The 27803-nt window shown below is 45.9% G+C and overlaps 1 protein-coding gene across 9 annotated transcripts in view; it reads right to left on the minus strand.

The window, feature by feature from the left end:
* Window positions 1-27803, minus strand: part of MAP3K4 (mitogen-activated protein kinase kinase kinase 4) — a 112986-nt gene continuing 85183 nt past the window's right edge. For 2 of the 9 annotated variants that reach the window (XM_045080075.1, XM_045080076.1), the window contains exons 11-27: window positions 26919-27068; window positions 24801-24962; window positions 24052-24185; window positions 23331-23409; window positions 22501-22579; window positions 18601-18697; window positions 17637-17783; window positions 14137-14237; window positions 13435-13515; window positions 10301-10492; window positions 9214-9284; window positions 6955-7071; window positions 5940-6099; window positions 4131-4253; window positions 3130-3236; window positions 1944-2123; window positions 1-535 (exon numbers count right to left, since the gene is read on the minus strand). In XM_045080075.1, coding sequence (XP_044936010.1) covers window positions 515-535; window positions 1944-2123; window positions 3130-3236; window positions 4131-4253; window positions 5940-6099; window positions 6955-7071; window positions 9214-9284; window positions 10301-10492; window positions 13435-13515; window positions 14137-14237; window positions 17637-17783; window positions 18601-18697; window positions 22501-22579; window positions 23331-23409; window positions 24052-24185; window positions 24801-24962; window positions 26919-27068 — 2001 coding nt within the window. In that variant the 3' untranslated portion in view covers window positions 1-514. Of the gene's footprint in view, window positions 536-1943; window positions 2124-3129; window positions 3237-4130; window positions 4254-5939; window positions 6100-6774; window positions 6866-6954; window positions 7072-9213; window positions 9285-10300; window positions 10493-13434; window positions 13516-14136; window positions 14238-17636; window positions 17784-18600; window positions 18698-22500; window positions 22580-23330; window positions 23410-24051; window positions 24186-24800; window positions 24963-26918; window positions 27069-27803 lie in introns of those variants that run through there. The other 7 variants (XM_045080077.1, XM_045080078.1, XM_045080079.1 and 4 more) reach the window with 4 other exon arrangements.

A 27803-nucleotide genomic window follows, 5' to 3' on the forward strand; every position in this document is an offset into this window, starting at 1 on the left:
TTTCCTAAAATAAACCATTTATTGAAAAAAGAACCTTTTTCTTAAATTTCATTAATCAGCCTTTGCATAACAAACCTGTGGCTTGCCAACAACAAAAAGGTAAGGTTTCACAGTCAGTGCACTCGACAAACAAGAGTTTAACAACAAGGCCCGGGACACCTGATAATACTACAGCTACTTTTGAACCCAGGAAAGTCAAAATCCTACGCTGATGTCACGATTCTCGGGTCCCACAAGAAGCAGGTGACGGGGCGATGGTCCGTGTACAGTAGTCATGGCACTTAGCATGCAGCGTCTTTACCTCGCGGACACCGTCACTCGGAAGGGCCCCGGGCCACGTCAAACAAACAGGAGCAGCAGGAGAAGTGACGCTTGTCACCTGTGCAGTCTTCAGTCTTGGAAGGTTAAAAAGGCTTATACTGCTTTTCAGCACAGTCTTTATGTAAATATTACATACAGTAGTGATTACGAGAATTCTCCGAGCACACACTACCAGGCTGCAGACCGATTAGCTTCATTCTTCATCTGTGCAGACCTGCGAGAGAGGCAGGAGAGAGCTGAAGCCAATTCGTGGCAGGCCTGTGGCTCATAGGCAAGCCGTTGCCGCCGCCGCGAGGACCCCGGCTCGGAGCCGGCAGGGACAGGAGGCTCCACTCGTGCACCCTGGGACATCTGCCAACCGGCCCCTGAGAGCACTTTGCAGAATGCATCTGTACACTACCGGCCGACACAAACTGTCTCGACAAAGAAATGAGTGTGTTTTTAACCACTAATCCCTAATATCTACGAAGCAAGTCCGGTCACTTGTCCCTTAACTGCACTCGCCCCGCTTTCCTGCACCTCCCCCGCTCCGGCAGGGGCTCCCCAGCAGCGCCCTTCCAGCGCGGCGTGCCCCAGAGCTCCATGCTCAGCACGTTTCTCCTGGAAGTTCTCTCCCGGCAATGATCCATCTCCTGGATCTGCATCTGAGCCCCGCCCGGTCCCAGGTGGGAGCCCACGTCACCTACACATGTGTCTGGAATCCCGCCCGAAGCAGACGTTCCAAACACACCTCAACCGTTATGTACCGAAGAGGACACCCCCGCCTCCCTGACGCGGCCATCGGCCAGCTGCCTCTGCGCCCTGCCGGGCTGCCAGGCTCTCAGTGGGAACCCAAGCGGGGGCCTGGGAGTCGTCCTAGACCCCTCCCCTCACTCGCCTTTCTCATCGCACCAGCTCTTCAGTCCGTGGCCACTGCAGCCCCCAGAGATCACGGATAACTCGCCCCTGACCTCCCCTGCCCAGCCCACGAGCCGTATCTGCGCCTTTCTGACGACTCTGCCTCTAAAACCCCAGTGAACCGTGCCAAGCTTCTCATCGCAGTACAACTCCTTCACGGGCTCCCGCTCCCTTCCGCAGCCTTTGACCATTTTCCGCGTCCTGTGATCCGGCTCTACACAGTCCAACTTTTTCACCCTCATTAGCCTGCCGTACCCACACCTCCCTGCCTGGCCCCCCCCACACCCTCTCGAGCAGCTCAGACACCTCATCCAGAGCAAGCCCCAACGGCTGAGACTGCCTGGCTGGATGAGATCGCTCTTCTCAGCGGCGCGACAGCGCGGGGTATATGCCCTCAGCCCAGCTCGGAGCACAGCACTTCGTCACTACTAAGCCCTGGGCTTCCAGGAGCAGAAACTGTGGCTTTCACCCAGTCCCATTCCCAATTCCACGGGACGGTCCCATGGGTACCATAAACACACCAGGACGGATCAAACAGAGAACCTCAATGAACATTTTCTGGAAAAAAAAGATACACAAAATTCCCTGGCATAATACATTTAGCTCTTCTCCATTTCAGATATACATACAGATATTTATATCTAAGTTTCCACATGGCCTTTGGTGCCAGATACAAACAGAACTCAAACATTCGAACATGAAAAAGGTACAGGGATCTGCCCAACCTTGACGAAGGAGTGGTCGAGGAGCTGGCTGGCCGTCCACCTCATCCGGGGCTCACTCTCAAGGCAGTGGGAGAGGAAGTCCTTTCCCTCCGGGCTTAATCTTTCAGGGATCGGTGGCTTGTGCCCCATTCCCACTTTATACATAATCTGAAAGTTGTGTTCATATTCATGCCAAGGCCTCTAAAAAAAGAGGGGAGGGGGAAGCAGGTTTAGTATTACACGGCTATAAAAAAATGAAACTGCCCCATCTTTTCAGGCATCGCAGTGTTAATAAATACCCAGAGGCCAGCAAGCTTTTACTTAGAGGGCCAGTTCACAAGTATTTTAAGCTTGCAGGCCCCACGACCTCTGTCACAGCGCCTCAGTTCTCCCACTGCGGCCTGAGACTGACGCCATAGAAGATACTGAAGGAATGGGTGTGAGTGAGCACCAGTAAAACCTTATTTACAAAGCCAGCTTCATCAGAAGATACATTTTTAGAATTTTCAGATACGCAAACACACACAACAGTCTCGCTGCCCTGAGCAGCCTCGAGCTCCATCCAACCATCCTTCCTTCCCTCTCCCAGGGCCACTGGCAGCAGCTGGTCCTCCTGCCTCCCCCTGCCCTGCCCAGAACGTCACATGTGTGGAGTCACACTTCATGTGTGTGGGGCTTCAGAGGAGCCACTGTTGCCGGCGGTGTGCGTTTACCGCATTTTAACGGAGCTCCCCTACGTCGTCCTCTGGCTGGACAGCTCACCTCATCGCCGCAGAAGCCCCATCGCCCAGATCAACGGTCTGCCCATCCGTGCACTCACGGAGGGACAGCTCAGCTGCCTCCAAGTCTGGCAACCTTGAGGGACGCTGCAGTCGCGTGCTAGTGTTTTTGGGGACAGAAGCTTCTCGTCTCCCATGTCTGTCTGTAGCTCCTCGCTTCTCCACGTTTTCACTTGAGCTCCCAACTTTTTTTACTCACTCGCCTAAAAGTTCTCTAAGTCATTAATCTCACAAATATTTGGTTCCTAGTTTGTCACTTGTCTTCACGTTACTCTATTGACAGGTCACATCTTTCATATTTAGTCTCGTTCTCTAATTAGCAGAATGTGTGTCCATGGTATGCTTGTAATAGCTAATAAAACCACAATCACAGCTCTGTTCACATGAAGTGCCCTCCGTGGTTCCTCCTCCAAGTGAGCTCTGCTTACCTTGCCGGTCACCATCTCTATGACGACACACCCCAGACTCCAGATGTCCGCAGCACGCCCATGGCCTTCTCCTTTTGCTCGAGTGATGACCTCAGGAGCCATGTATGCTTTAAAAGTCACAGACACGGTGAGAGGAACGGGTTATAAACACAGCACCCCACAGTCATAGAGCCAAGCCAGAAATTCATACTGTGTGATACTCCACATAAATGAAGCAACGGCTTTGTTGCAGGGAACAGAGAGGACCTTCTCTAGGTTACATAAAAGGAAACATTGAAACTAACAGACATTTTTCAAATCAATTTTCTGAATGGACATTTTAGGGACTGAATTATTATCTAAAGGACAATTTTTTGAATGGCAAATCTTCAGATAAACTGTATTCACAATATAAGAAATTTAATGTGCAAAAGAAGATGTAAAATTCTACGACACTGAACAATCAAAACAAATCATCTCCACATGGACGTGTCCCTTTTTAAAGGCACAATAAAGCAGACTGGCGGGGGCCTGCCAGGCATGGGCAGGGCTGCACAGGCAGCACGGTCCCATGTGCTAAGACACTCAGTGACTTCTGGGTGTGCCTACCCACTGCTTTTTCTTTAAAAGTGCCAACAATGCTCTGACTTCCTGCCTCCTCCAGAGAAACACGAATTGTCACAAGTGTTGGACAATGAAAGGGTTAGGTTCTTAAAAAAAACAAGTCATACTGTTGTATTTAACATACGGCTGTGTTTTAACCAGAACTGTTTTAATAAGGCCCATGTGAACAACAGAATCAGGTTTTCTGGGGGGCAACAGAGGCCTTTCCTCCCCCCCCCCCCACCTCAGGGGGAGCCAGTGTGCGCATCAGACGCGGGCAGGCGGGAGGGCTAAGTGCCTGCGCTCAGAAGCCCTCCCTCCCCACTGGGCCGCGCTGGCCACGGAGCTGCCAGGAAACCCAGGCAGCAGGCGCGCCGCAATGAGTCGCCTCGGCAAAGGCACAGCAAGCCAGTCCCCACCTGCTGTCCCCAGGGTGCTGTTCACTTCGCCGGGCATGGTCTGCGCGTTGTTCTTGAGCTTGACGGAGCACCCGAAGTCGCCCAGCTTGATGAGTCCGGAGGAGGTGAGGAAGATGTTGGCACCTAACAAACAAACGGGCGCTCGTCGGGCTCAGGGACACGCAGAGGGCGTTTCCAGTACACGGCAGCCCCGGATCCCAGGAACAGGAGTCACAAACTAAGTAGCATAAAGATTTATAAGACCTGACTTCCAAAGCACAACCACAGAAAGACTTGTTCACGAACAGGAATACAAGGCAAAGACATTTTCGCCTCAGTATGGCTGGCTCTGAACACTCTCTAATGTGGAAAGCGCAGGGGGACACTTCTGCAGGAAATACACGGAAGCTACAGCGGCTGCGGTGACCGCGTCTGAACGCCAGAGTCGCGAGCACGCAAGTGGCTCCTGGGACAGGAAGCAACGTGGAGTGAGAGCGGGGCACACACGGCCCTTCTCTGGGCCTGGCTGCGGCCGCCCTGGGCTGACTTCACGCCGTTGAGGGCGGAGAAGCCCCGGAGCCCCCTTATATCTCAAAGCACTGCGCACACCTCCCCCCGGACTCTAGCTGGTATCTCGGGTCTCTGCTCACGGCTCCAGGCAGCTCTAGGCTATAAAATATTGTCGCCCTGACGGCAGCACACACCTCTGGCACCATGTGTCTGAAGGCACCATTCTCAGACAGCATTAGAGCCACTCGAATGAGCCCCGCGGTGAGCGACACCTGACGGGGGCTGCTCAGCACCTGCATGCTCCCAGAGGACACGGTCCCCACCGTCAGCTGTGCGGGGCAAGCGTCACAGCTCTGGAGGTCGTCCACACATGCACACTTGTCATACTGAGTCATAAAAAATGCCACAAGGACACAAGTGAACGGACTCCATTCAAGGACCCTGATGAATTCCCTTTATGGCCATGGCCGATGACACAGGAAGGTGTCATTTTGTGATAGGGCTCAGGGACTGAGTACGGGTGTCTGTGGCAAAACACCTGGAAACAGGCCATGCCAGGCCCGATAAAGAGCCAATCCGACAAATGCTCAGAACGATCCCAGGCAGCAGAGCGATGCGGCAGACGGGCAGGCGGGGAGGCAACAAGGCTGGTGGGTATGGGGGACTCAGGGGGGGTCCACTGGAGGGGGGACAGCCGAGCCTTACACTCAGACCAAAGCCGGTTCTGCTATGATCCAGCCCTGCCCTGGGTCTAGTGCCTGATTGGAAGCCAGCCAATTCTAGAATGAACGCGTCTAGGCCAGCCTTGGACTGTGTGACAGAGTCGAAACCTACCATCTAGGGCTCATCAGAAACAAACAATTTGTCACTTGAATTATCCCCCGTTTCCCAAAATACAAAGGTCAGGACAAATGCCAGAGGGACAGCTATGAGACAAGCATGACTATTCCTCCCATGCCAGAAGAGAAAAGCACTTCAGACTTCACATGGAAATACATCAGAGTCTTAACCTAGAGACAAGGATGCTCCGATCAGACGGCCTAGTAAATCTACGGTTGGCTAAATCAGCCTACAGGAAGAGAAAAAGACCGCACTGAAAACAGTGTTATGCAGAAAGACAGAGTCATCTGCTCATGGATGGGGACGTGTGTCCTACACGGCCTGTCCATACTGGGTTCTTTATGGAAGCACATTCACAGTAACAGTGCTTCTCTGTAGAGCAATGACATGTGAGAGTGGGATCGAGTGTCCTGACAGCATCTACTCCGTGGGGAGGCACGCAGCCCGTGCTCCACGGCAGCCAGGTGAGGGGAGAATTACCTTTGATGTCACGGTGAACTATGCCGTGCTCATGGAGGACATTGATGGCGACGGTGATCTGCTTTGAATACAGCCTGATGACATGTTCCTGAAGCCCCAGCCTGGACACCTCTTCTAATGTCCCCTCGTCACAGTACTCCATGAAAATGTACATTTCTTCCTGCGGGAGAAAGAAGACGCAGCCTGTGTTCACACGTACACCAAAGGGAAGAGTTTGGACAACGTCACTGGTCACGCCCCAAAGGAATCTTTCTAATGGTACGCTACGCTCATCATCCTTAACACTGAACTTGTCTCATAACGCTCATTCCTCACTCCTACACAGAGTGTCTGCCTGTCTCCTGTCTGGAATTATACAGCTGGTCGGGATAAGAGTGTCTTCTCCAAATCATAGGTGATAAATTGTCTATAATCCTCTAAAATTAAGTCTGCTATATAATCTCAGACAGGGACCAACAGGGCTGTCCCTACCAATGTATTATTAAGTACTGAAACACATCCTTTTCAGGTACGAATTTATTTGTGAAAACATTTAAATCACCACTACTCAACTTCCCCTGGAAGTTCAGACTCCACTGAGATGCTCTAAGTTATCCTCTTTCCCCTCCAAGGATTTACTTCTAAACACAAGGGGGGAATTGAATTTGAAGTTTTAACTTCCTCATTTCTCAACAGTTCCTTAGTACACATAAAAGAAAAATCAGCATAATCAGTGAAAAATGGGGGGAAAAAAGTAACACGCTGCATAAGGGGCATTTTAGGAGAATCTTCTCATCGGCAGGATGGGTTTCAGTGCTTTATAATGTCGGGTTAACGACTACAGTCTACAACTTACATTTTAGGAAGAACTCCTCTAGTTTCAGAGAGAATGCAGAAATGATGTAACTCATGGAGATTTCCTGATAATTAGGCAAAGTTACTGTGCTCTGAAATGAGAAGACCTGCGATGTAGAACAGGACTCCGACTGCCCTTACTGATTGCTCACACAAAACCATGTCATCAAAGTTGGCTTACTCTATGAAGCTCCACACCAAAATACCGAACCAGGTTGGGGTGTTTGATGCCCTCAAAGATTTTCAATTCGTCTGCAGTTTCCTTGATAGTTTTATGGTCATTTGGTTGAAATCGAATCTGTAAAGAGAAAAGTGTTGATCAGCATTGGTCCCGTCACAAACCAGAAACAAGGGGGTCTCCAGACATCTGTGTCATCTGGACCCACGGGACTACGGTCAGTGTGCCTGTAACCAGACTTCAAGTCTTTCTTTGCCTTGTCCTTCCACGTGAATGAACCATGCCTGCTTTAGTATATTTGGTGAGAGAACAGCTAATGGGATCATTTTCATAACCCGCAAACTGAATTCACAAAAACATTAAGCATTCAATAAGTGAGCACAAGCATATAGGTTCTGGAAGACAGAAAGCTGTGAGATGATTGTGCCCTTAAGTTAATAAAGGGGCCCTTAAGTTTATAAAGGGGCACCTATACCCCAATGTTTATAGCAGCAATGTCCATAAAAGCCAAGCTATGGGAAGAGCCCAGATGTCCTTCAACTAGATGAATGGATAAAGATGTGATGTATACACACGCACGCGAGCACACACACACACGCAATGGAATATTACACAGCCATCAGAAAATGTAATCTTGCCATTTGCAACAATGTGGATGGAAACAAAAGGTATTACGCCAAGTGAAATAAGTCAGCCAGAGAAAGACAATTATACGATCTCACCCATATGTGGAATTTAAGAAACAAAACAGAAGCATAGGGGAAGAGAGGAAACAATAAAACAAGACAAAATGAGTGAGGAGATAGCCCATAAGAGAGTCTTAATCCCAGGAAACAAACTGAGGGTTGCTGGAGGGGAAGAGAGTGGGTGGACGGGTGACTTGGTGACCGGCATGAAGGAGAGCATGTGACGTAGTGAGCACTGGGTGTTACAGAAGACTGATGAGTCACTGACCTCTACCTCTGAAACTAACAATGCATTATATGTTAATTAACTGAATTTAAATTAGAAAAGAAGAGTTTATGACTGGGGCCCCTGGGTGGCTCAGCCAGTTAAGTGTCTGCCTTGGACTCAGGTCATGATCCCAGGGTCGTGGGATCGAGACCGATATTGGATTCCCTGCTCAGTGGGTAGTCCGTTTCTCCCTCTCTCTCTCTTCCCTTACTTGTGCTCCCTCTCTCTCAAATAAATAAATAAACAAAATATTTTTTAAAAAAGATGTATTTATTTGAGAGAGAGTATACACACACAAGCAGGGGTGGGTGGGGAGGGGCAGAGGGAAAGGGAGATGCAGGCTCCCCACTGAGCAGGGAGCCTGATCAGGATGCGATCTCCGGACCCTAGGATCATGACCTGAGTTGAACGCAGATGCTTAACCTACTGAGCCACCCAGGCGCCCTAAATAAAACCTTTAAAATAAAAAAAAAATAAAATAAAATAAAAAAAAATAAGAAGAAGAAGAAGAAGAAGAAGAAGTTGACAGCCCAGCAGGAGCAGGGGAGTAGAGGCAGAGCGGGCGAGCGTCTCTCCACGCACGGAAGACGAGAACCACCACAGGAGCTCAGAGAGAGGGCCGGGGTGGCTCAGGCCTCTTGCCCCGCAGGCTCCTCTGCACTGAGGCCCCGAGGGTCTCCTCACCAGTATTTGTCTCCTGATGGGCCTCCTCAGGTTTCCCTGCTCGCCCCCATCCTCGCTCCAGCTGCTCATTTCTTTTCTTTTTTTTTAAGATTTTATTTATTTATTTGACAGACAGAGATCACAAGCAGGCAGAGAGGCAGGCAGAGAGAGAGAGGAGGAAGCAGACTCCCTGCTGAGCAGGGAGCCCGATGCGGGGCTTGACCCCAGGACCCTGGGATCCTGACCTGAGCTGAAGGCAGAGGCTTTAACCCACTGAGCCACCCAGGCGCCCCAAGAGACGCTACTCATTTCTGAAGCTCCTCACAAACAGTATTTTCTCCCCAGCTCCCTGCTAAGACGCTGTTACCAGGGTCCTCTTGGCCTTTGGCTAACTCTGCTCGCCTCGCTCTGTGCGGCACTTGGCACAGCTGTGTGGTGGCAGAATTACCTGTGCCCCTGGTCCGAGCATCCTCACCGGTACCTTCCTGGAGTCAGATGCCCAGCTACTCTGGCATTGCAGGGCATCTGCCTTATGACTCAACATGGAGACACCAAGCTGACTCTAGGCGCCAAGAGCCTCGAAAACAAGTTTCTTCCCCAAATCTCTGCCACACCAAAAGGCCCCCACAAGGCCAGACCACTCACCTCCTTCATAGCCATCAGCTCACCGGTGTCCACACTGATGCAGGTGTAGACCTTCCCGTACTGCCCCTCCCCTATGAACAGAACACACACACTGCTCTCAGTCACCAGAGCGAGGCCATTTTAAGTCACTCAGATATACGATAACCTTCCCCAGGTCTGGATCTATATTTACAAGACCTATAATTATCCACTACTGCAAGACCCAAAATGTTTCTGAGTGTTCCCCAATGACTGAAGGCAATCTCTGGGCTTTGCCTTACCTGTAAAAATCTAGAGTAGAAGTGACTTTGGCAAACCCTGGAAGGGGCATGAAGGTGCACACTTTTGCGCACTTCCGGCCCTCAGGGAGGTCAGGGCTAGGGGTCAGGAGGAAGCCCGGCCACAGCTAACCCCACCTCATCGCTGCACGGCCAGGGATGTATGGGAATGGATCTGACTAACATGTCTTTGGGGACATTCAGGGGATATATGGCTAAGACAGGTAGCAAGAATTGATAAAATTTATAAAGCACTAGATTTTTTCAGTATTCTCTGCCCTGACAGCTCTACAGACCCTTGAGGGTTTCCGGGGGCTCACAGAGTCCTCTTGTTACAACTGTGTTGGCCTCTTCAGACCTAAACACCCCCCGGAGAGACGCACTGAAAAGCCGGGAGGGTGTGAAACACGGTCAGGCTCATTCTGTCACACCATCCTCCGGCGGTTATTTCGCAAGAGGCACTCGGCCGGGAAATCATTAACGGGCAGTCTTATAAGACTGTACCCGTCTCTCTTCAAAATGTGCTGGAAGGAATAAGGCCGTAAGAACATCAATGGGAACTAATGGGTAAAATTTACATAGTTCTCCACGGGCAACTTCTGGAGTTATCAAGCAAAATGATTCAATTTAATGAACCATTTAAAAAAAATCTTTACAAAATCTCCTCTTGTACTGCTCTTAGAACACATTTTACAGACACATTATTTACACAAACTAAAGAATAGAACCTCTGCAAAAGACATGCCATGTCACAAAGGATCAATTCTATGGTTTAGCCTAACGACGTGTAACTACTGCCATTTTCAATCGAGGTTCCTCAATTTCCTTACCAATTTTGTTTCCTCTTTGCCACTTGAAGGTCACCTTCCTCAAGCCCACGTGCATGACGTTATCGTAAGATTTAGGGGTGTCACAAACTTGACCAATGATATTCTTTCTCCTCATCTCTCGATACCTCTTTTCTTCAAACAATCGGACTGACTTCTGGATAGCTTCTATGGGTCCTTGTTTGGAAGCACCGTCTAGAGGGAGAATCACAAACTCAGTAGTTCCAGTCACCAGCAGTGAGTCAAAGGCCCACAGATAACAACAGAACAGAGCAACACAACACACGTGAGCACTCAGCACAGCAAGGCCGAGTGTCCTCCGGTCAGATACCCAGCAGGTGCGTTCCAGTCCATTCCAACTGCACAGCTGCAGAGGATGCGACGCCACACACACACACACAGCAGGTGGTTTTGAGTCCATTCCAACTGCACAGCCTCAGAGGACGCCACCAACTCCCCCCCCCACACACACACAAAATCCAGGCTAATTGGTTAGAGTTGATGACTTCCTTCCCCCAGACGGCTGCTCAGACAGACACCGCAGGGACCTCCCGTTTGCCTCTAGGCTATTCTGTCTCTAATACACTTTTTTTAAAATAATTTTTTAATTTTTAATTTATTTGACAAACAGAGATCACAAGTCGGCAGAGAGAGAGGAAGCAGGCTCCCCACCGAGCAGACAGCCTGATGCGGGGCTCAATCCCAAGACCCTGAGATCACAACCCGAGCCGAAGGCAGAGGCCCAACCCACTGAGCCACCCAGGCGCCCTCCAATATGCTCTTGGTGGCCAGAATTGTCTTACTAACAGGGACAATCTGACCATGCCCCTGTCCTACTTAAATTATTTCACGGTTCTCAACAACCCATTTACCAAAAATCGAAGCCCTGCCTATGGGACTCACGGCCCTGCAGACTTTGGACCCGGTTTATCTTGCCCAGTTCATACTGTCCTTCTCTTCTCCTACCGCAGGCCCCAGAAGAACCAAACGGAAAAGGCTCGTACAGAACACCCTGAGCCGTTTCTCACTCGGAGCTTGTGTTCACACCTTCCTGGCCAAGATGCTGTCTTCCCACACTGTGCCTGTGGAGCACAACTCACGCGTCACAGCGCCGCTGAAATGCCATGCCTGTCCTCAGAAGCCATCTCTGGTGAGAAGGGAATTCAGTTGTCCCTTTCCGGAAAGAGTCCAGAGCAAAGCCTCTGGAACCAGAATGCCCGGGGAAAATCCTCACTTCGCCATTTTCCAGGTGTTTGACAATGGGCAAGTGACCTGACTTCTTCATGTATCAAATTCCTCCTCTGCGGAACGTGGGCGGTATCTCTGGCGCAAGCGCTACTGTAAGCGTCCCGTGACACCCCGCACGTAAAGCACTAAGCACCGTGGCCGGGACACAGCAAAACTCAGTGAGGTTTCGCTACTGTTACTACTATTTCTTACCTTCTCAGGCTCCACATCTCCAGAAAATAAGTCTCCGATTTATTTTATCATGACTTACAGTGAGAAATAACTTTTACATACACAGAGATCTAAACAAGAGTTTCATGAAACAACATTCCTCTTCCACACGTGATTGAGACTCCGTCCTATTTTCTTTAATGCAGACTTTACAACCCACCGATGGGTCCCACCTATCCTGTGAGCAGCACTGCCTCAGACATGTCCCAACGACATACTCCTCATTCCGTGTCCTCCCTACTAAGAGCCTGAATTTTCGAGCCAACAAAGAGATCATGGAGGACGAGGATGGCTGGGGGGTTAATTTGAGAAGAGAAATTTCCCAAGATTCATAATGTTCTAATTGTAATTGTAATTTCCTACTACAACCACTTCTTAAAAACATGAATGGCTCTTTTCTTTACCTCAGTATAGAACGCATCGGGTCTCCTGGGCACAACAAGACTTCACAGCTATGAGCCCATGCACTCCACTGTCAAATATTTCTGGGAGGGGCTTTTTAAAAATTTTTTAAACGGTGAAAATTTGTTAATGTGAACTATAACTATCCTAAGAGTTCCCAAGTTCTCTCGACCACAAAGTATTTGCTTTGAAAATTATCACAAAGACCTGGCACGCGGGGGAACTACTGGCAACGTGGGAGCCACTGGAGAACTCCCCTACCTGTCACCCAGGCTCCAGCACATGGATCTCCGTGCCCTTACCCCTCCGTACACACCTCACCTGCCCCAGACCTGGCAGTCATTTCTTGACGTCCTTCCTTTTTTGAACATCCCACCTTGGTCCGGTATCTGACACTGCGTGACTGAGTGATATGCTAACCCATCTCCCTACCTTCTCCCCACTCAGGGCAAGCAGCTTCCTCCACCTCAGGGTCTTCCCAGCTCCTCCTTCCCACTCCCTGAACACACCAGGTGCTCAAGAGGCTGCAGGGCTGGCCACCAACTCTGGGAGAGGCCTTAAACACTTAGCTGTCACTGAAGACTGGCCATGGTGCATCTTCCCCCAGCCCCTTCAAGTTCACCTCCATTTACAGCTACATAGTCACTGTGTTTTTATTCTATACTTTTCCTCCAGGCTTGATGCAGACCAGTTTCTCCTTCAAGAGTCAGCTCAAGCCTCACCCCTCCGTAACATCCCCCGACTGTTCCCCACTTTGATGGACAACATCTTCCAAGGCGTGACTGTTGCTAAGAGCACGGACTTGGAGACAGAGGCGGGGTGTGCTGGGTCCCAGCTCTGTCGGGTACCTGTCAGTGCTCTATCAGTTACCACCTTTGCCAAACTACGTGGCCTCTCAAAAACGTTATCATAAAGCATTAAGACATGACTACTTCTTCATTTCACAAGTATTAATTATATTCCCCCCATGCACAAAGAACTATGCTAAGAGCCCATCCAAGGTGACATACGGGTTAACCACCACAACTGCCTAAAGAATACAAAGATCAATAAAACATGTTCTGATCCAAACATGTTCTGATCCAGAGCTTATAATTTATTAAAAGAAATAGGAAATACTTATAAACACAGTACACACAGGAAGTAATGTCACACAGATAAAAGAGATCAGAAAATGTTAACATAGAAGGACTAATAATTCAAAATCTAAAGCATATTTTAACTGAAACTTCTCACTTTATCCTTAAGCATTTTAAGTTCAACATTCTCTCCCTTACCCTTCGACTGGCTGATAAGTGTCCGAAGTTCCCAGCTTCTTCGAGCTGACCCACTTGAATCACCTTTTGGATAAGCTGGTTCTGCAAGATGTATGTTTTTCACACAAATTAACATTTATGGAATCTTATGTAATCGAGAGCAAGACTGAAATGGTGCACGGCAATGATTAGTTACCATCAACCTGTCCTTTCTGGTAATTAATTTCTATTTGATGTGAATGTGAGAAGCTGTCTTGATAATCACTTCTAGGAAACTATACCAAAGTAAAAAGTTGTCAATGGCATTACATGATTTTAGCCACATTAAACTTTCCACAAATAACAAGACATCAGAAAACAGAGCATAAATTAGATTCTCTGGGGACCCCACTCAAGAGGCCCGGCATTATAATAACAGTGTATCACTAACAAACCTACTGAAGGTTTGTATTTTTGAAGAAAATAAAAGTGCCTGGCAATTAAAGTATCAGAAATAATTTTTTTTTTTAAAAAAACGCAAGAAAAGTAGACCTAGAAAATGCAAGTACAGTTAAAAAGGCATTTATAGTAAAACGCCAACATGTTGAACATCAAATGTTCTCTGGGAACTCTGTCACCTCTTTCTCACTCTTCATTTCTTTCTAAGGCATAATGCATGGAAAGTGGTAAACTGAGGCAGAGGATTCAGCAGGTCGAGACCAGAGTCTGAAGCTCACTACTCACCGTCGCGCTCCTCAGTGGGGCTTGAGTGGCGGCTCAGGGACCGAAACTGTAACTCGGCAGCTATGGAAGCCAACCGGTCGTTCTCAGGGACGCTGGAACCCCTGTTTCGGGATTTTTAAAAATTGAGCTGTCAATTCAATGGAACTCGAAAGACCTGAGATTCTTCTAGAGGGGTCATTCTCAGCTAGGGGCAATTCTGCCCACTGGGGACATATGGCATCTAGTGAGCAAAGGACAATGGGAAGGGCAGCCCCACATACAGAATTATGTTCCCACAGTGAACGCGCTGCTACTGAGAAACCCTTCTCTGGAGCTGGCAGGACAGTCAGATTTTTATCCTCCGCTGCTGACACACAAGAACCTGACTGAGTAACGCTCTGTTTTAAGTTAAAAACAACAAAAGTACAAACAAGATTTATAGTCAGGAGCTACTGGCATATGTGGAAAGCTCCACGTTTAAGCCCAGGATGGATCAAAATTATTAGCCAAACAGGGCTAATACTTACAATTCTGATCATACTATGGATTTATGTACTTAATTCTACTTACAGTGCTAAAATTATTACATGATTCAAAAGATTACAAATCTCTTCATAGGAAAATGCAAGGGTACCCTCGTGATTTTTCAAACAGTCGCCAAGCAAAGGTGCAGAAGAGCAAGAAGCTTAGCATGTAAAAAGCAAAGTTAATTTGCTGCTTTTCCAGAATAAGGTTAAGAGTGTTTAGAAATCCAGAATGAATCCGTAAAGAGTAAAACCCAGAATTAAATGAGGGAAGTGTTAAAATTATAGTTCAAGTAAACAAGATAAGTATGGCCTGAGTTTGGTAACAAGTTTCGTGTGTACTGTGTGTATAAGTGATATTATGAAGTATAGTAGCATTTATGCTCTTTTCCATCAGGTGCTAAATAGATTTAAGATGACAGGGTTCTACTGAAAAGACATTTGCAAATTACGGAGTATGCAATGCTTTTCTATTTCCCTAAACTCTCAAATCTGGCATCATTCTTGTTAAGTCTGAAGACAGGGGGACATCCTCTATTGCCACGGAGTTCATCAAAAAGTCTTGAGGCCACTTCATGGAAAAGTCATGGATGTTGAAGTGAAGAGACACGTGACTCCTCACGCCACGCCAAAGAGGTCACTCGACACCTCTATTTTCCTGATTTCCCAGACACAACATGAGCCAAGCCCACATCCTCCGAGATTTTTGCTAGGGTAAAAATACATTTAAAGGGAACAGTGTGCTGGCGAATGCTTAACTACTAGTTGCCGAGTTCCACAATCGCAGTGGTGTAATAACCGGCTTGCAAAATTTCTGAAAAATTAACAACCAGTCTCGCAAAGCAGCCATAGCCAGCTCCGACAAGCCAGACACCGTGAAAAAGTTCCATCAACCCTGGTAAGATCACTGAAGCCTGAACAATTTCCTAAGTCAAACCAAATCAAATCAAAACATTCACGGGACGCTGGAGGCAGAGGAAGACCTGCCAGTGCTGATGGGTCTCTGGGACAGGAAGGGCCGCACAGCTGCGCAGGGAGTCCGGCCATCATTCAGCATCCCCCACGGCACACTCACAAACCCTGGCCTGTACCAGGACATCGGCAGGACATGCGCCGTCCACCTCGGGGTCTGCTGCACAGGCCCCCCACAAAGGGGCTGAGGCCCAAAGTCAAACTGAACAGGAGTTGGGCTCGAACACAGGACTGAGGCAAACCGCCATTGGCTAAGTGCATCTCCACCTGGTCTTGCTGTCCTCAGCTCACTGTCACAGACACACCACCGGACGGTCAAGGGAACTTGACTCCTTTGTAAAAAAGGGCTTTCAAGATGGCACACAATGGTGGTGGTAAAATTCCTGTGTCCAGAGTCATCCTAAAGATGAGGAACATTTATGAAATGTCTTCACTATGGACTGAAAAACACCTCCACAAAGCTGAAGACTAAATGCACATGAAGGCTGACCACACATACTTCACTTTTATACTAAAATACACATAAAATACCATAGACCTCCAGCTCACAAATGCCTTGAACCATAGTTCAAGAACCTCGAAAGAAGCAGGGGGCGTTCCTCCCCATTCTAGTTTTACAGGACTGGTGTGCAAACGCGGACGCAGCAGGTCACGGGGGAGCGCTCTCCTCCCCTATGTCTGCACGGGACAGGAAGTGGCTTCCCTTCGCCCTCAGTGACATGTACAAAAAGATCGCTTCGGTACCTCTCTCAGAGACAGGAGGGTGTATGTGGAAACACTTGCCATGAAATGCTCTCAGCAGTCACATGAAGAAGGTAAATGGGAATCTGTCTAATGGCAACTATTCATTGTTTCGGCTGACAGCTGTAAAATGCGTTAACTTTTCTTAGGTTATAAACATTCATCACTACAAATTAGGAACAGTTGTTATTTTAACGGAGAAGAATGGAAATGTTTGTAGAAATTTTATACTGTAGTAAGTCTAAAAACATTTTAGTGTTTCTTTCAATTCTAAAGCTGTCTGTGATCTTTCTACCAACAACATACTAATATTCTTTCTTTGGAGCAAGATACAGGGCACGGAGTCTCACCACAGTTTCATCTTTTTTTCTCTGATTACCCTCAACCTGCAGAGTTTTATCTGACTCTCTCGGAAGATGAGAAGAGTGATGGTGTGTCCCCTCTGCCAGACACAAGGGGAGAGTTAACGAGTGACCGACTGTCCTTTCTCCATTAGGAATATGAGATCTTGGGGCCACTGGGTGGCTCAGTGGGTTAAAGCCTCTGCCTTTGGCTCAGGTCATGATCTCAGGGTCCTGGGTTCGAGCCCCGCACCAGGCTCTCTGCTCAGCAGGGAGCTTGCTTCCCCCTCTCTCTCTGCCTGCCTCTCTGCCTACTTGTGATCTCTGTCAAATAAATAAATAAAATCTTAAAAAAAAAAAAAATGAGACCTGAACAAAATCCTCTGTCAAAACTAACTAGAATGGGAAGAAGTGCAACTCACTCCTTACCTATCCCGAAGACTCAAGCGAGACACTTTCTGGCGCTTGCCAAGTGTCTGACAGCTCTGTCCAGTAAGGATATGTCCTCCATAAAAGATACAAACGCCGTGAACTCAGTTTTCCATTTTCATAAACTACATCTAATCAATAATTCTATAAATTAGACAATCTGGTTAGAAAAGTGATCCTTCTAAAAAATCCCCGCCTAATGGTGTTAACTAGAAGCCTTCTCTGAGCTACCTTGGGACCGACCCCTCAAGGCACTACTTGCCCAAATTCTCATGTCCCCTTTGGTGGGGAGCAGGTGTATGTGGAAACATTTGGTCTGACACTCTCTCCGAAGAGTTGTTATTGGCAGGGAGTCTGGTCATTTTGGTTAATGTTAGCTCCGAGGAAATATTAATCAGGCAAATTATCTACTTGTGCTGCTGGGTGCTCGAGCCTGCGGGGGTGACACTTCCCCCCACTGCGGAAGTGCACAGGAGGGGGCCGAGGAGGCATGCCGCTGGTGGGGGATGACTACCTGGTATCATGGGCACTGCTGGCGGGTTTGGGTGGTGCAGAGTCGCTGCCCGAGGGGCCGGGGCGAGCGGCGGCGGCGGCGGCCGCAGTGACAGGAGCAGCAGCGGGGCTGCCGTGGCTCCGCGCGTCCGAAGGCACGCTCCGGGTGCTGAGACGAGAGGAGAAGCTTCAGGAACGCAGCCGAGAAAACAGACTGGACTCTCCAGGGGTTCTCAGTTAAGAATAAAATAGGGTGAGGAAGTGAAAAAATACTTAAAAATATAAAATGCAAATTTTCCTTTGAGATTCAGGTCTAGGTGTAAAAAAGAAAAAAACTAATTACCTTGAAAAATAATTGTGGTCTTTTCCTAATTACCTTGAAAAATAATTGTGGTCAAATAAAATTAACTTTTAAAAAGTGATTCTACAGGGGAGAGAAAAGGCTCACTCTGTCCAGATGCAGAAATGCCACCAGATTCAAGGGAGATACTCTGTACTGGAGTTTCAGAACTCGCTTTTGTATTTAAGTTGCTTCAAGGTTATAGACACACATGAGAGTCAAGACTGGAAAGATCATTCCAGTTTTTCTTCACTTCTACACTGATGTTTAGGATTATTTTTCAAATGTTTATTATCTATGCATACTCAAATTTGTTTCTGTAAGGTCATTTTCAAAGAAAGAGAAAGACAGAATTATTCCAAAGCTGGCCAGCATTTAGTAGCTCGAGGTTAAGAACAAGCTGAGAACCTAGGGCACCTGGAAAGGCACAAGTCAGTGGCAAAGCTGCATGTCTTTTTCTCTTGCAAGTAAGGCCCTCCCTGTGGTCTATCTTTGAGAAAGTGCAACTCAGAGCATTTAAAACAGTATGAACGAGAACACAGAAACCCCGCTCAGTGGTCAGAGCAAGCGTCCAGAAGCTGGCAGAGCGGAGCGTGCGCCTCAGAGAAGAATCCAGACTGTGACTGGCTAGGCAGGCGCCAAATACCTGAATCCCTCTGGAGTCGGGATGATCAGATGCGGGTTAGGAGGGTCGCTGTGGCACCGCGGCACCTTCACAGGACGGGGGCTGTTCCGATGAATAGCTGTCAGGGACAACAGTGACAAAGGCAACTTGTTAAAGGGGTCAAAGGGAAAAGCCAAAGCAGGTCACTACACGTAAACGAGATGGGACTTAACTTTGCTGGTGGCCAAAATAAACCCGTTCTGTAAGTAAGAAAGTCATTATCATGTAAACAAACATTGTAGAATATGCATTTTTTAAGAACTAATAAAAGGTATTATTATATGTTCAAACTTTGAGCCATCAAAAATATTTCTGAAATCCTGGAGAGAAAGCACACAATGGACATGAAATAAACAATGTGACCCAGATGGAGACTGAGATGAGGCATCTCTCTAATCAAGATTCTTGAAGCGGCTACATTCTTAGAGAGATTCTGGCCCATGCTGACACTTCACTTGGGTTCTGAGTCAGGGATGGCCACAGTCAATTTTCGAGTACACAGAGTTTTATTTAATTCCCTTAAACCAAATAAGGAGGATCAGACATGGTATAAATGGGTTATTCTTTCTTAGAATGTGTTTTCTTCTCTTCTTTGTTTAAATATTCTGGTAACAACTAGATAAAATTTAAAAGGCCTTTGCCTAGTGATTACAGAATCGCTGATAATTCTTTCCTGGAACTAGACACCACTAGCACAGCACACGTGTTACATTTTGTCTATTTTGTCCCTACACGTTTAATCTTACTTTTGACTCAGTCTTACTTAACCCTCCTTAATTTTTTAAAAGTCATCTCTTCTCTTCATGTGAATGATTTCACTCCATATGTTTTATTTCATCTACATATGCTTTATCCTAAATGGAAATACTTCCTTCTTTGTGGTTCTAGTTAGTTTGTTGTCAATAACATAACACAGAAATGACCGAAGTCCCCAAAATGGAGAGATCTGAAGGGGAAACTTGCAAAACAAAAATCTAGCAATTATTAAGAAAAAATTCAGGCAATTTGTGTCTCTGGCTCACTATATCAACAATTAAAATAGTAAATGAAAGAACTCCAATAACAAAGGTAAAAAGAGAAAAAAAAAACAATAAAAATGTTTGCAGAAGGAAGGTGACGTCTTTAATTCAGCAAAAATAGTGGGAACTTTGAAGCCAAAAATCACTACAAAATTTCCCCCTTGAGGTGTAAAAAAAGAAAGATGTGCTGCTGGAACACAAGCACGCAAACTTCCCCATTCCTCATGTACGACAGAAAGAATTTCTTCTCAGAATATATATACCGAACTGCTGCAAAACTGTGACATTTCACCAAAAAGAAAATCCAAATGGTCAATAAACATAAAATAGATTTCTAATTTCTAATTTCACTAGTGATATTTACTATAGAGATGTTTCTCATGGCAAAAACTAACCCAATGTTCACAAGGAAACGGTGCAAAGAACTATGAACACACCCTTAACGGACACAAGGCAGCCAGTAAGGAGAACGAGACGGATCGCGACCCATCGACAGAGAGGAACTTCTACAGTCGCCAGGAAAGGAAAGCAAGACACGAATATCCAACGGGATCCAACTTTCACGCAGTAGAAGCGGCGGCCCTGTCTGTCTATGCTGGCGTGACGCCGGGAGCATAAAGGAGGCAGGGCCACACGCACCTGCACAACCACAGGAGTGCGCGGAACCCAGGCTGCCTACCAGGCTGCTGCTGGGGCTTCCGAGGGTAGCGCTGAGGGAGAGGAAGACCGCAGGCATTGGGAAGGACAGCTGGCTGCTCTCCCTTTCTCCAAGTGCCCTGGTGAGGAAACAGCACAAAACCGGAGGCAGACTGCCGCCACGCACAGAACGCTGGGGTTTACGAAGCGTAAATGCGGAGCCCTCGTTAGCACCTGATGAGCACCTGCAGACGGGCTCGGTGACAGCGATGTCATACGCGCAGCCCCAGGTCACCGGGCCGTCTGGCAATCTGACTCTCAGCCGGTGCTGTTTCCACCAAGCCACGTGGCCCAGAAGACAGGGAGCACCTCTGGCCTCCCGGCGGCCCGGTAACCAGCCATCCCGCCAGCAGCTGGGGGACAGGCCCACGAGTAAGGAGTGATCCCGCCTTAGCAGTGGTTACCCTTCCACCGTGGGAGCACGACTGCTTTTTGCTTTCCTCCGTAGTATTTTCTACCTTGAAATTTTCTACATGTACATTCTCTACATTTCTCTACATACTCTTTCTACGTTGTTATATTTTTTTTAATTTTATTTATTTATTTGAAATAGAGAGCAAAGGGTGGGGAGGGGGAAAGCGAGCAGCAGGCTTTCCGCTGAGCAGGGAGTCTGATGCGGGGCAGGAACCCAGGACTCCAAGATCAGGACCTGAGCTGAAGGTAGACGCTTAACCGAGTGAGCCACCCAGGCACCCCTCCACGTTGCAATTATGCTACCATGAAAATGATTAGTAAGTATATTATAATAATATTAGTAATGTTATTATATCATTATATTAGTAATGATAGTTAAGTATTTTCAAGTAATGTAAATGTAAAGTAATGATAAACTGATAAATGTGACAAATGATAATGATACAGGATAAGTAATTTTAAAGTAATGATAGTTAAGTATTTTTAAAAAGTGATTTTTAGAGCACGTGCCTAAGTGGCTCAGTTGGTTAAGTAACTGCCTTCGGCTCAGGTCATAATCCCGGAGTCCTGGGATCAAGTCCCACATGGAGCTCTTAGCTCTGAGGAAAGTCTGCTTCTCCCTTTGACCATCTCCCCTCTCATGCTCTCTCTCACTCTCTCTCACATAAATAAATAAAATCTTTTTTAAAAAAGTGATTTTTACTCAATCACTGATCATGTATGTATTCTTAGTGAAATATTTTAGGAGATCAGAAAATCAAAGTTTTTAGGATAATATGATTAATCAAAAGTTCCATAAGAATATAGAAATGCTATAAAACTATAACATTATATAAAATATTCAAAGAGTTTTACAAATGGTAACTTTCATTTCATAACAGACTTTGGAGAAAAAAAAAGGTATAAAATGAGTAACTAAGTAAATTTTAAAGATAGTGAAACCAAGCATTAAAACCTGGTCTCCGAGATTTTTTGAAGCTAGCAAGCACCCTTGAATATATAGTTCCTGCTCAGTAAGTCTACCACTTATGAATTATTTTATTTTGTATAATTTAAACTGCTTCAAAATTTCTATGCTTTCATTTCTGAATGTTTATTGGATATAAATAGTTTTGCTTTTACTAACTATCTCAAGAATGGGGGAAGACACAGTCTTTTTCGGATCTACTTGGTTTATAAGTTTCAACACACTCCATAAAACTGTACACTAAACTGTCACTGAAAACTATAATGAAAGTATATCATAGCATAACTTTAACTTGTATTTTTTTTTTTTAAGTAAAATCAATGAAAAATTTACAGTGTTAGTGGCGAAATTCTTAGCTGTGGAGGAGAAAACAGACACATTCTGTTGAGGTGAGGAAGGGGCGGAGCAGTTACATTCACTCACCTACGGCAGGAAAGGCCCTTGCTCCCTAACAGACAGCTGTCTCTCCAAGTCTTTCCTTCCCAGAAGAAGAGATTTTTAAGGGGGTGAACAGAATCATTGTTGATGTGCAAAATATTAGTTATTAATTAAACTGTGTAGCTAACACCGCTGGAGGCAGTGCATATCCTCTGCTGGCACTGTCCTCTCCCTGCTGGACTCAGAACTGTTCAGAGTTCCCCATAAACACACCTCATGCCTGTCACTGTCATCTTCTTCGATATTGTTAAAGAACTTCTCGACACAGCGTGAGGGGCTGCACCTGTAAGGTGATGGGCCTGCCCAAACCAGGAGGTGCTAGGGTTAATGTTCTAACGGCCGTCTTACCCAGGTACAAACCTGTAACAGGACTGTGTGGCTTTCCTATCACATGGCCAATGCACTCATTCATCAGGGCTTGAAGACTCTAGGGGCGGGAGAGGACAAAGGAAAGAATGTACACTCTCTCAAGGATGCAAGCAGCACAATCAAGCTTTCCACCTATTAAAAGAAATAGGCTGTGCTATCCTTAGTAAATACTTTCAAAGTTCATTTGGAAGACAATAAGTCTAAATAAAAATTAAACATAAACGGCCCATAATTTAAAATAGTAATAATATATGCCACTCACTTTTTATTAATAAAAGCGAGTTAGCATTCAACTCCCCATAAGGCAATAATATGCACGAGCAAAGGACTTCTATAATCATTTCTACTATTCGGAGGCTAAGAGGATTGAATTCACATGTTGACCATTGTCTTTTTCAGCTGATGGAATGTACTGGAATAACAATGATAATATTTAACATCTGGCATGCTCTCAAATGAAGCATGATGTAGTGAAACAGCTAATCCTTGTTCTTCATTAAACTGCTAAAAAGCACCAACTAATACTTCAGCACTTTATAAAATGTGAAACTGACAAATATTTCAGAAGTGCCAGGCTTCACAGCTATCCTCTGACTAGGCTGGTTGACCAATGCTGTTATAAAAGGAAAGAGCATGGAATATTGTACTACGCTGTTACAAGTACTTTACCTTTCAGCGTTATCATTACCGCTAGGAAAAAATATTTAAGAACAACTATACAAAAATACACAATCACGAACAGTGATCAACTTATTTCAATAATAATGATGATAATAATAATAATAAAAAAACTCCAGAATATTCCATACCAAGAAGTCATCTTCTGGCAAAGCTGAAATAAAGGCAGGTTCAATGGCTTGTAGAAAGTCAAAACCTTGGGTTGCCCACCTGTTACATGAGGAAGTTCAAGAGTCACAAAATGAAGAAAACACTGTAGTAGTTTTAATAGTGCTGAAAAGTAATCTGGAAAATTATCATCTAAGAAAAAACACATTTTTTGACTTTATGTAAATGCCTGGGGTTGAGTAAATTTATAGCATGTGTTGAGAAAAAAAGGACAAACAGCTTCTTAATAAAGGCACTGGTTACCGATTTGTTTCCATTTACATTAAAAAAAGGCTTAAATTTCATGAGGGAAGGTTAAAAAAAATGAAAAAAAAAAAAAAAAAAAAAAAAAAAGCAATCAGAAGACCTGTCCAGGGAAACTGAACTCCCATAAAAATGAACTCATTATGGAACAATTTTTTTTAAGTTATCCAAATATTCCGGGGCTTTCTGTGGTAATAGTTTCATTTAAAAATAAAACAAAGCCAAATCCTATCATCTACGACTTCAAAATGCTCCTTTTTGTGTCATCTGTTCAGAAATGTCACATAAAACATACATATGAAATGCTACCATGCCCACATCCCTCTCATTCCCGCATTTTCCAGCTTCACAGGCTGCTCCAAGCGTCACACACACTCTCTCTCTCTGCAGCAGAAGTACTGACTTACTTGCAGTTCTAGGAAACATCTACTAGGTCATTACCTGGGTCTTGTACCTCGACCACTCTCACATTTAGTGAGGACATAGTTCATCCATTTCCGGGCAAAGCTTATATATTTGTCTCCTATCTTCTGTCTAAACTCTCCAGACATCAAACGAACAACTTCTTTATGATACTGTAAGAAGATATTGTATATATATCAAAAGAAGTACTGACTATACAAATACAAATATCTAAACACTACAATGCCTCATGTTTAATGTCATTTTTCTAAAAACAAAAAGCAAAAACCAAATAAAACTCAAATATTTTCAAGAGTAGGAAAAGTTCAACAATTGATTAGTTGGGTATAACAGCCAGTGCTCTTCACTGAACACTTTGTCAAGAACAAATGAGGTGCTGTATGTTGGCTAATTGGACATCATAATAATTTTTTTAAAGAGTATCAAGAGTTATAGATATTATGTCTTAAAATGCAGTTTCACCAATGTTTTACCCATAAGTTTAAATTATGAATGCACTTTCATGATATTAAACATCTCTTCAAGAAGGCTTTTAAAATGTAAGTAGAGAGCTTACACACAGTAGCACAAAATAAAAACTGGGAAACTGCTGACAACCTAAAAGGAAACCAACATTTGCGATACTCAGCAATGGATAGGGTGACATTCCTGACGAGCTGGGATTACAACCAGTAAGCTGATTTGCTGTACAAGATTCCTCACGCATTCAGTAAGTTACAGAGCAACTGTGAAATTACACTGTGCTTTTCCCCTTATTTTGTACCTACCTCGAACCCAAAGTTGTAACCCTGAATCATCGCTTCCCGGTAGTACTGCTGCAACGTGACGGACTCAGACTCATCGACTTCGGCATCGAATTCTGAAGTGAACATGTGGTCCACTTGGTCAATGGCATCGCTTATTCTGTTGCAAAGCTCTAGTGCATCATTCTAAAGAGTCCCAAACCATAATTAATCCAAACAAAGCAAATCACCTGGTACTTAACTGTATTTTAGAGGAAGATTTCTTTCATCATCACAGACATTAACCACCATGATATATTTTGACCATATTTATTCTGGTCACTCAAAAACAAAGGAAATGTATTTTTTATTTATTTTGCTTTAATTTGTATTAGGTATTCTTTAACACCTTATGAAATAAAAGCAGAAAAACATCCATTTGAAATGATAATGCCTCATTGTGGTCTTTGAATAGATGCTTTCATCTTTAATATTTTGTGTATCAACCACCAGCTGCTTTTTCCCCTGGGCAGTAGCTGAAGTATGATTTCCACTGAACAGGAATTCAATCCAACAGGAACGCTGTATCTTCCTTCATGTCTCCCTGCCACTCCCTAGTTCAGCGGTTCTCAGTTGGGGTCTCAGTTGGGGTCAATTTTACGCAAGGGGACATGGGCAATCTTATTTTGGTTGTCAACTTGGGGAGATAGGATAAGAAATCTACTGGCGACTAGCGTGTAGCGATTAGAGATGCTGCTAAACATCCTACGAAATAGGACAACTGCCAAATCAAAGAATTATTGACCCAAAACGTCAATGTTGCTGAGGCTGGAAAACCCTGTCCTAGTTCAGGCTGTGCTGTCTCCCTAAGCAGGACGATAATCACCCCAAACCGGACCCCCTTCCACTCACCCTTAAACACACACATATGGACACATGGTCTCCACTGGGCAATCCTCCTACAGGCTTTTCCGAAATATTCTTCCTAAACATTCAAATACTCTTTGAGGCTTAGACAAAATAAAATCCCAAAGCTCTCGATAGCCTTATTTTTGCCTACCTGATTTTACCAGCCTTATCTTCCATGACTTTCCACCGTACACAAAAGATCTAGTCAAATCAGACTACTGGATAGTCAGCAAGCATTCCCAGTACCCTGACCCAGGGACGCTGATGCTCAAGTGTTCCTTCCCAGTTTTTATCTTCTGAAATCCTCCAAAGTGAAATGCCTCCACGATGGCAACTCCCAGATGCGACCACGAGGATCTAATGTCTCCCCGTTCAGTACTTCAGTGCTAGCTCAGGTTGCACTGAATTCACCAAATTCCTTACACTCAAGAATAATCAGTATCTTACAGAATTCTGCACTCTCCAGTCTATGGACTTAAACTAAAAGAAAAGACAAAAGTCCCCTACACTGGCATTCAAGTGGGATGGCAATCAATGAGAGAACGTGTTTCTAGGTAAATGAGACAGGTCAGCCTGACAGAAGAAACAATCGCTTATCAAACTACTTATGGTTTCAAGAAGTGCTTCTTCTTCAAGAAGTCAAGCCCTAATGTGACGAAGTTGGTATAACTGATGGGCTGTGGTAAGTGTGGTTCAGACCAAGACCAATGAACAGAAAACAAGGCAGACATGGCAAAAACAGGAAATAATGGGAAAAGGTGAGGCTCTGGTTTGCCCTGAACTCTGAACACCTAGTGCCTGTCTACAAGTGTCTTACTCTACTACATTTAATTTGGCTAGATTATCATCAGTTAAATAAAAGAAATAAATCTCCTCTTTGGTCACACGTTACTAATTTGGAGTACCTCTAGCAAACACTCCTGACTGCTAAAGAAGAAAGAAACCTGCATTAGGAGTGAAGAGACCTAAATTCCAGTATCAGCTTGGCTACTAACCAACCATGCGGCCATTCAGAAGTCACATATCTGATCAAAATTCTATCCCTTCCAATTCCAACATTCTACAGTTCCCAGAGAGATCTGGGAGGCTGCAGTGAAGACACGGGACAAGGTGTACCGGGAAGAGGGAGAATGGTTAGCAGCCACGTAAGACTTCAGGTCCCTCGGGTAGGATGACACTGTCGCACACAAAAGCCTTCCCAGTGCCACCTCCACACACGAATCAAGGAGCTCAGGCGGAGTGGTGGTGATGTACCTTTAGCTGCTGCAAAGCTCTGGCAATGACCGGCTGACTGGATGTCTGCTCCTGGCGGAGAGTCAGGAGTCCCTCGATGGACGGCTGGAAGGTTTTTCTCTGGCTGGTGAGCTGGGCCGACTGCATGACCACTAGTAAAAGATTATCCACCTGGGAGGAGAATCCAGCACAGGGCTTAAAAACAGACCCACCTCCTGCTTCCCGCTCTAGGTCAATCCCTAGCCCCAAAACAACGCCAACCTCGTCAGGGCGGCCAGGCCAGGAGCCCCGGGGTCAGGAAGGAGTTTGCGAGCACAGCTGCTGCCTGCGGTGGGAGCCGTGCGCTGCAGCGGGCACTGCCGTCTGAGGTCTCCCCACAACGCGGAAGAATCCCATGGAATCGTGCAGGCACAGCGTCTCTCAAACATCCTAGAACTGCGAGTGACTCAGACTCCTGCAGCAGTGTGCGTGTGTGCATGTGTGAGTGCATGTGTTCGTGTATGTGCGTATGTGTGTTGGAGCGGCCTGTGAAGCTGGAAAATGCAGGACTAAGAGAGGGTGAGATGAGTCGCCTTCCACGAGACAGACAAAATCGACACTTTGTTATCTTTTTCTTCTAAGTGACAGTCACTGCAGTATCTTGCATAGAAGTGTGGGTGATGTGATCAGAGTTACGTATAACGGTCATCTCAGAGTACCAAAACACACGTGTGCACGTGGTGCACACGCACACACACAGACCTGGAGGAGGGAAAGTGAGGCTGGAGGCACGGAACTGAAAGTGAAACACCGGACTGGGTCAGGACCCGGATGACAAAGTCTGACCATGGCAGTGGCTCTGGCTGCAGGGAAAGTGTCACTGACGGGAAACACTTCAGGTGTGTTAGGGCTGGTGATGAGCAGGCA

Source organism: Mustela putorius, unplaced genomic scaffold (genome assembly GCF_011764305.1).
Source record: "Mustela putorius furo isolate JIRA1106 unplaced genomic scaffold, ASM1176430v1.1 tig00000450_pilon_pilon_pilon, whole genome shotgun sequence".
In the NCBI taxonomy this organism is placed as follows: Eukaryota; Metazoa; Chordata; class Mammalia; order Carnivora; family Mustelidae; genus Mustela; species Mustela putorius.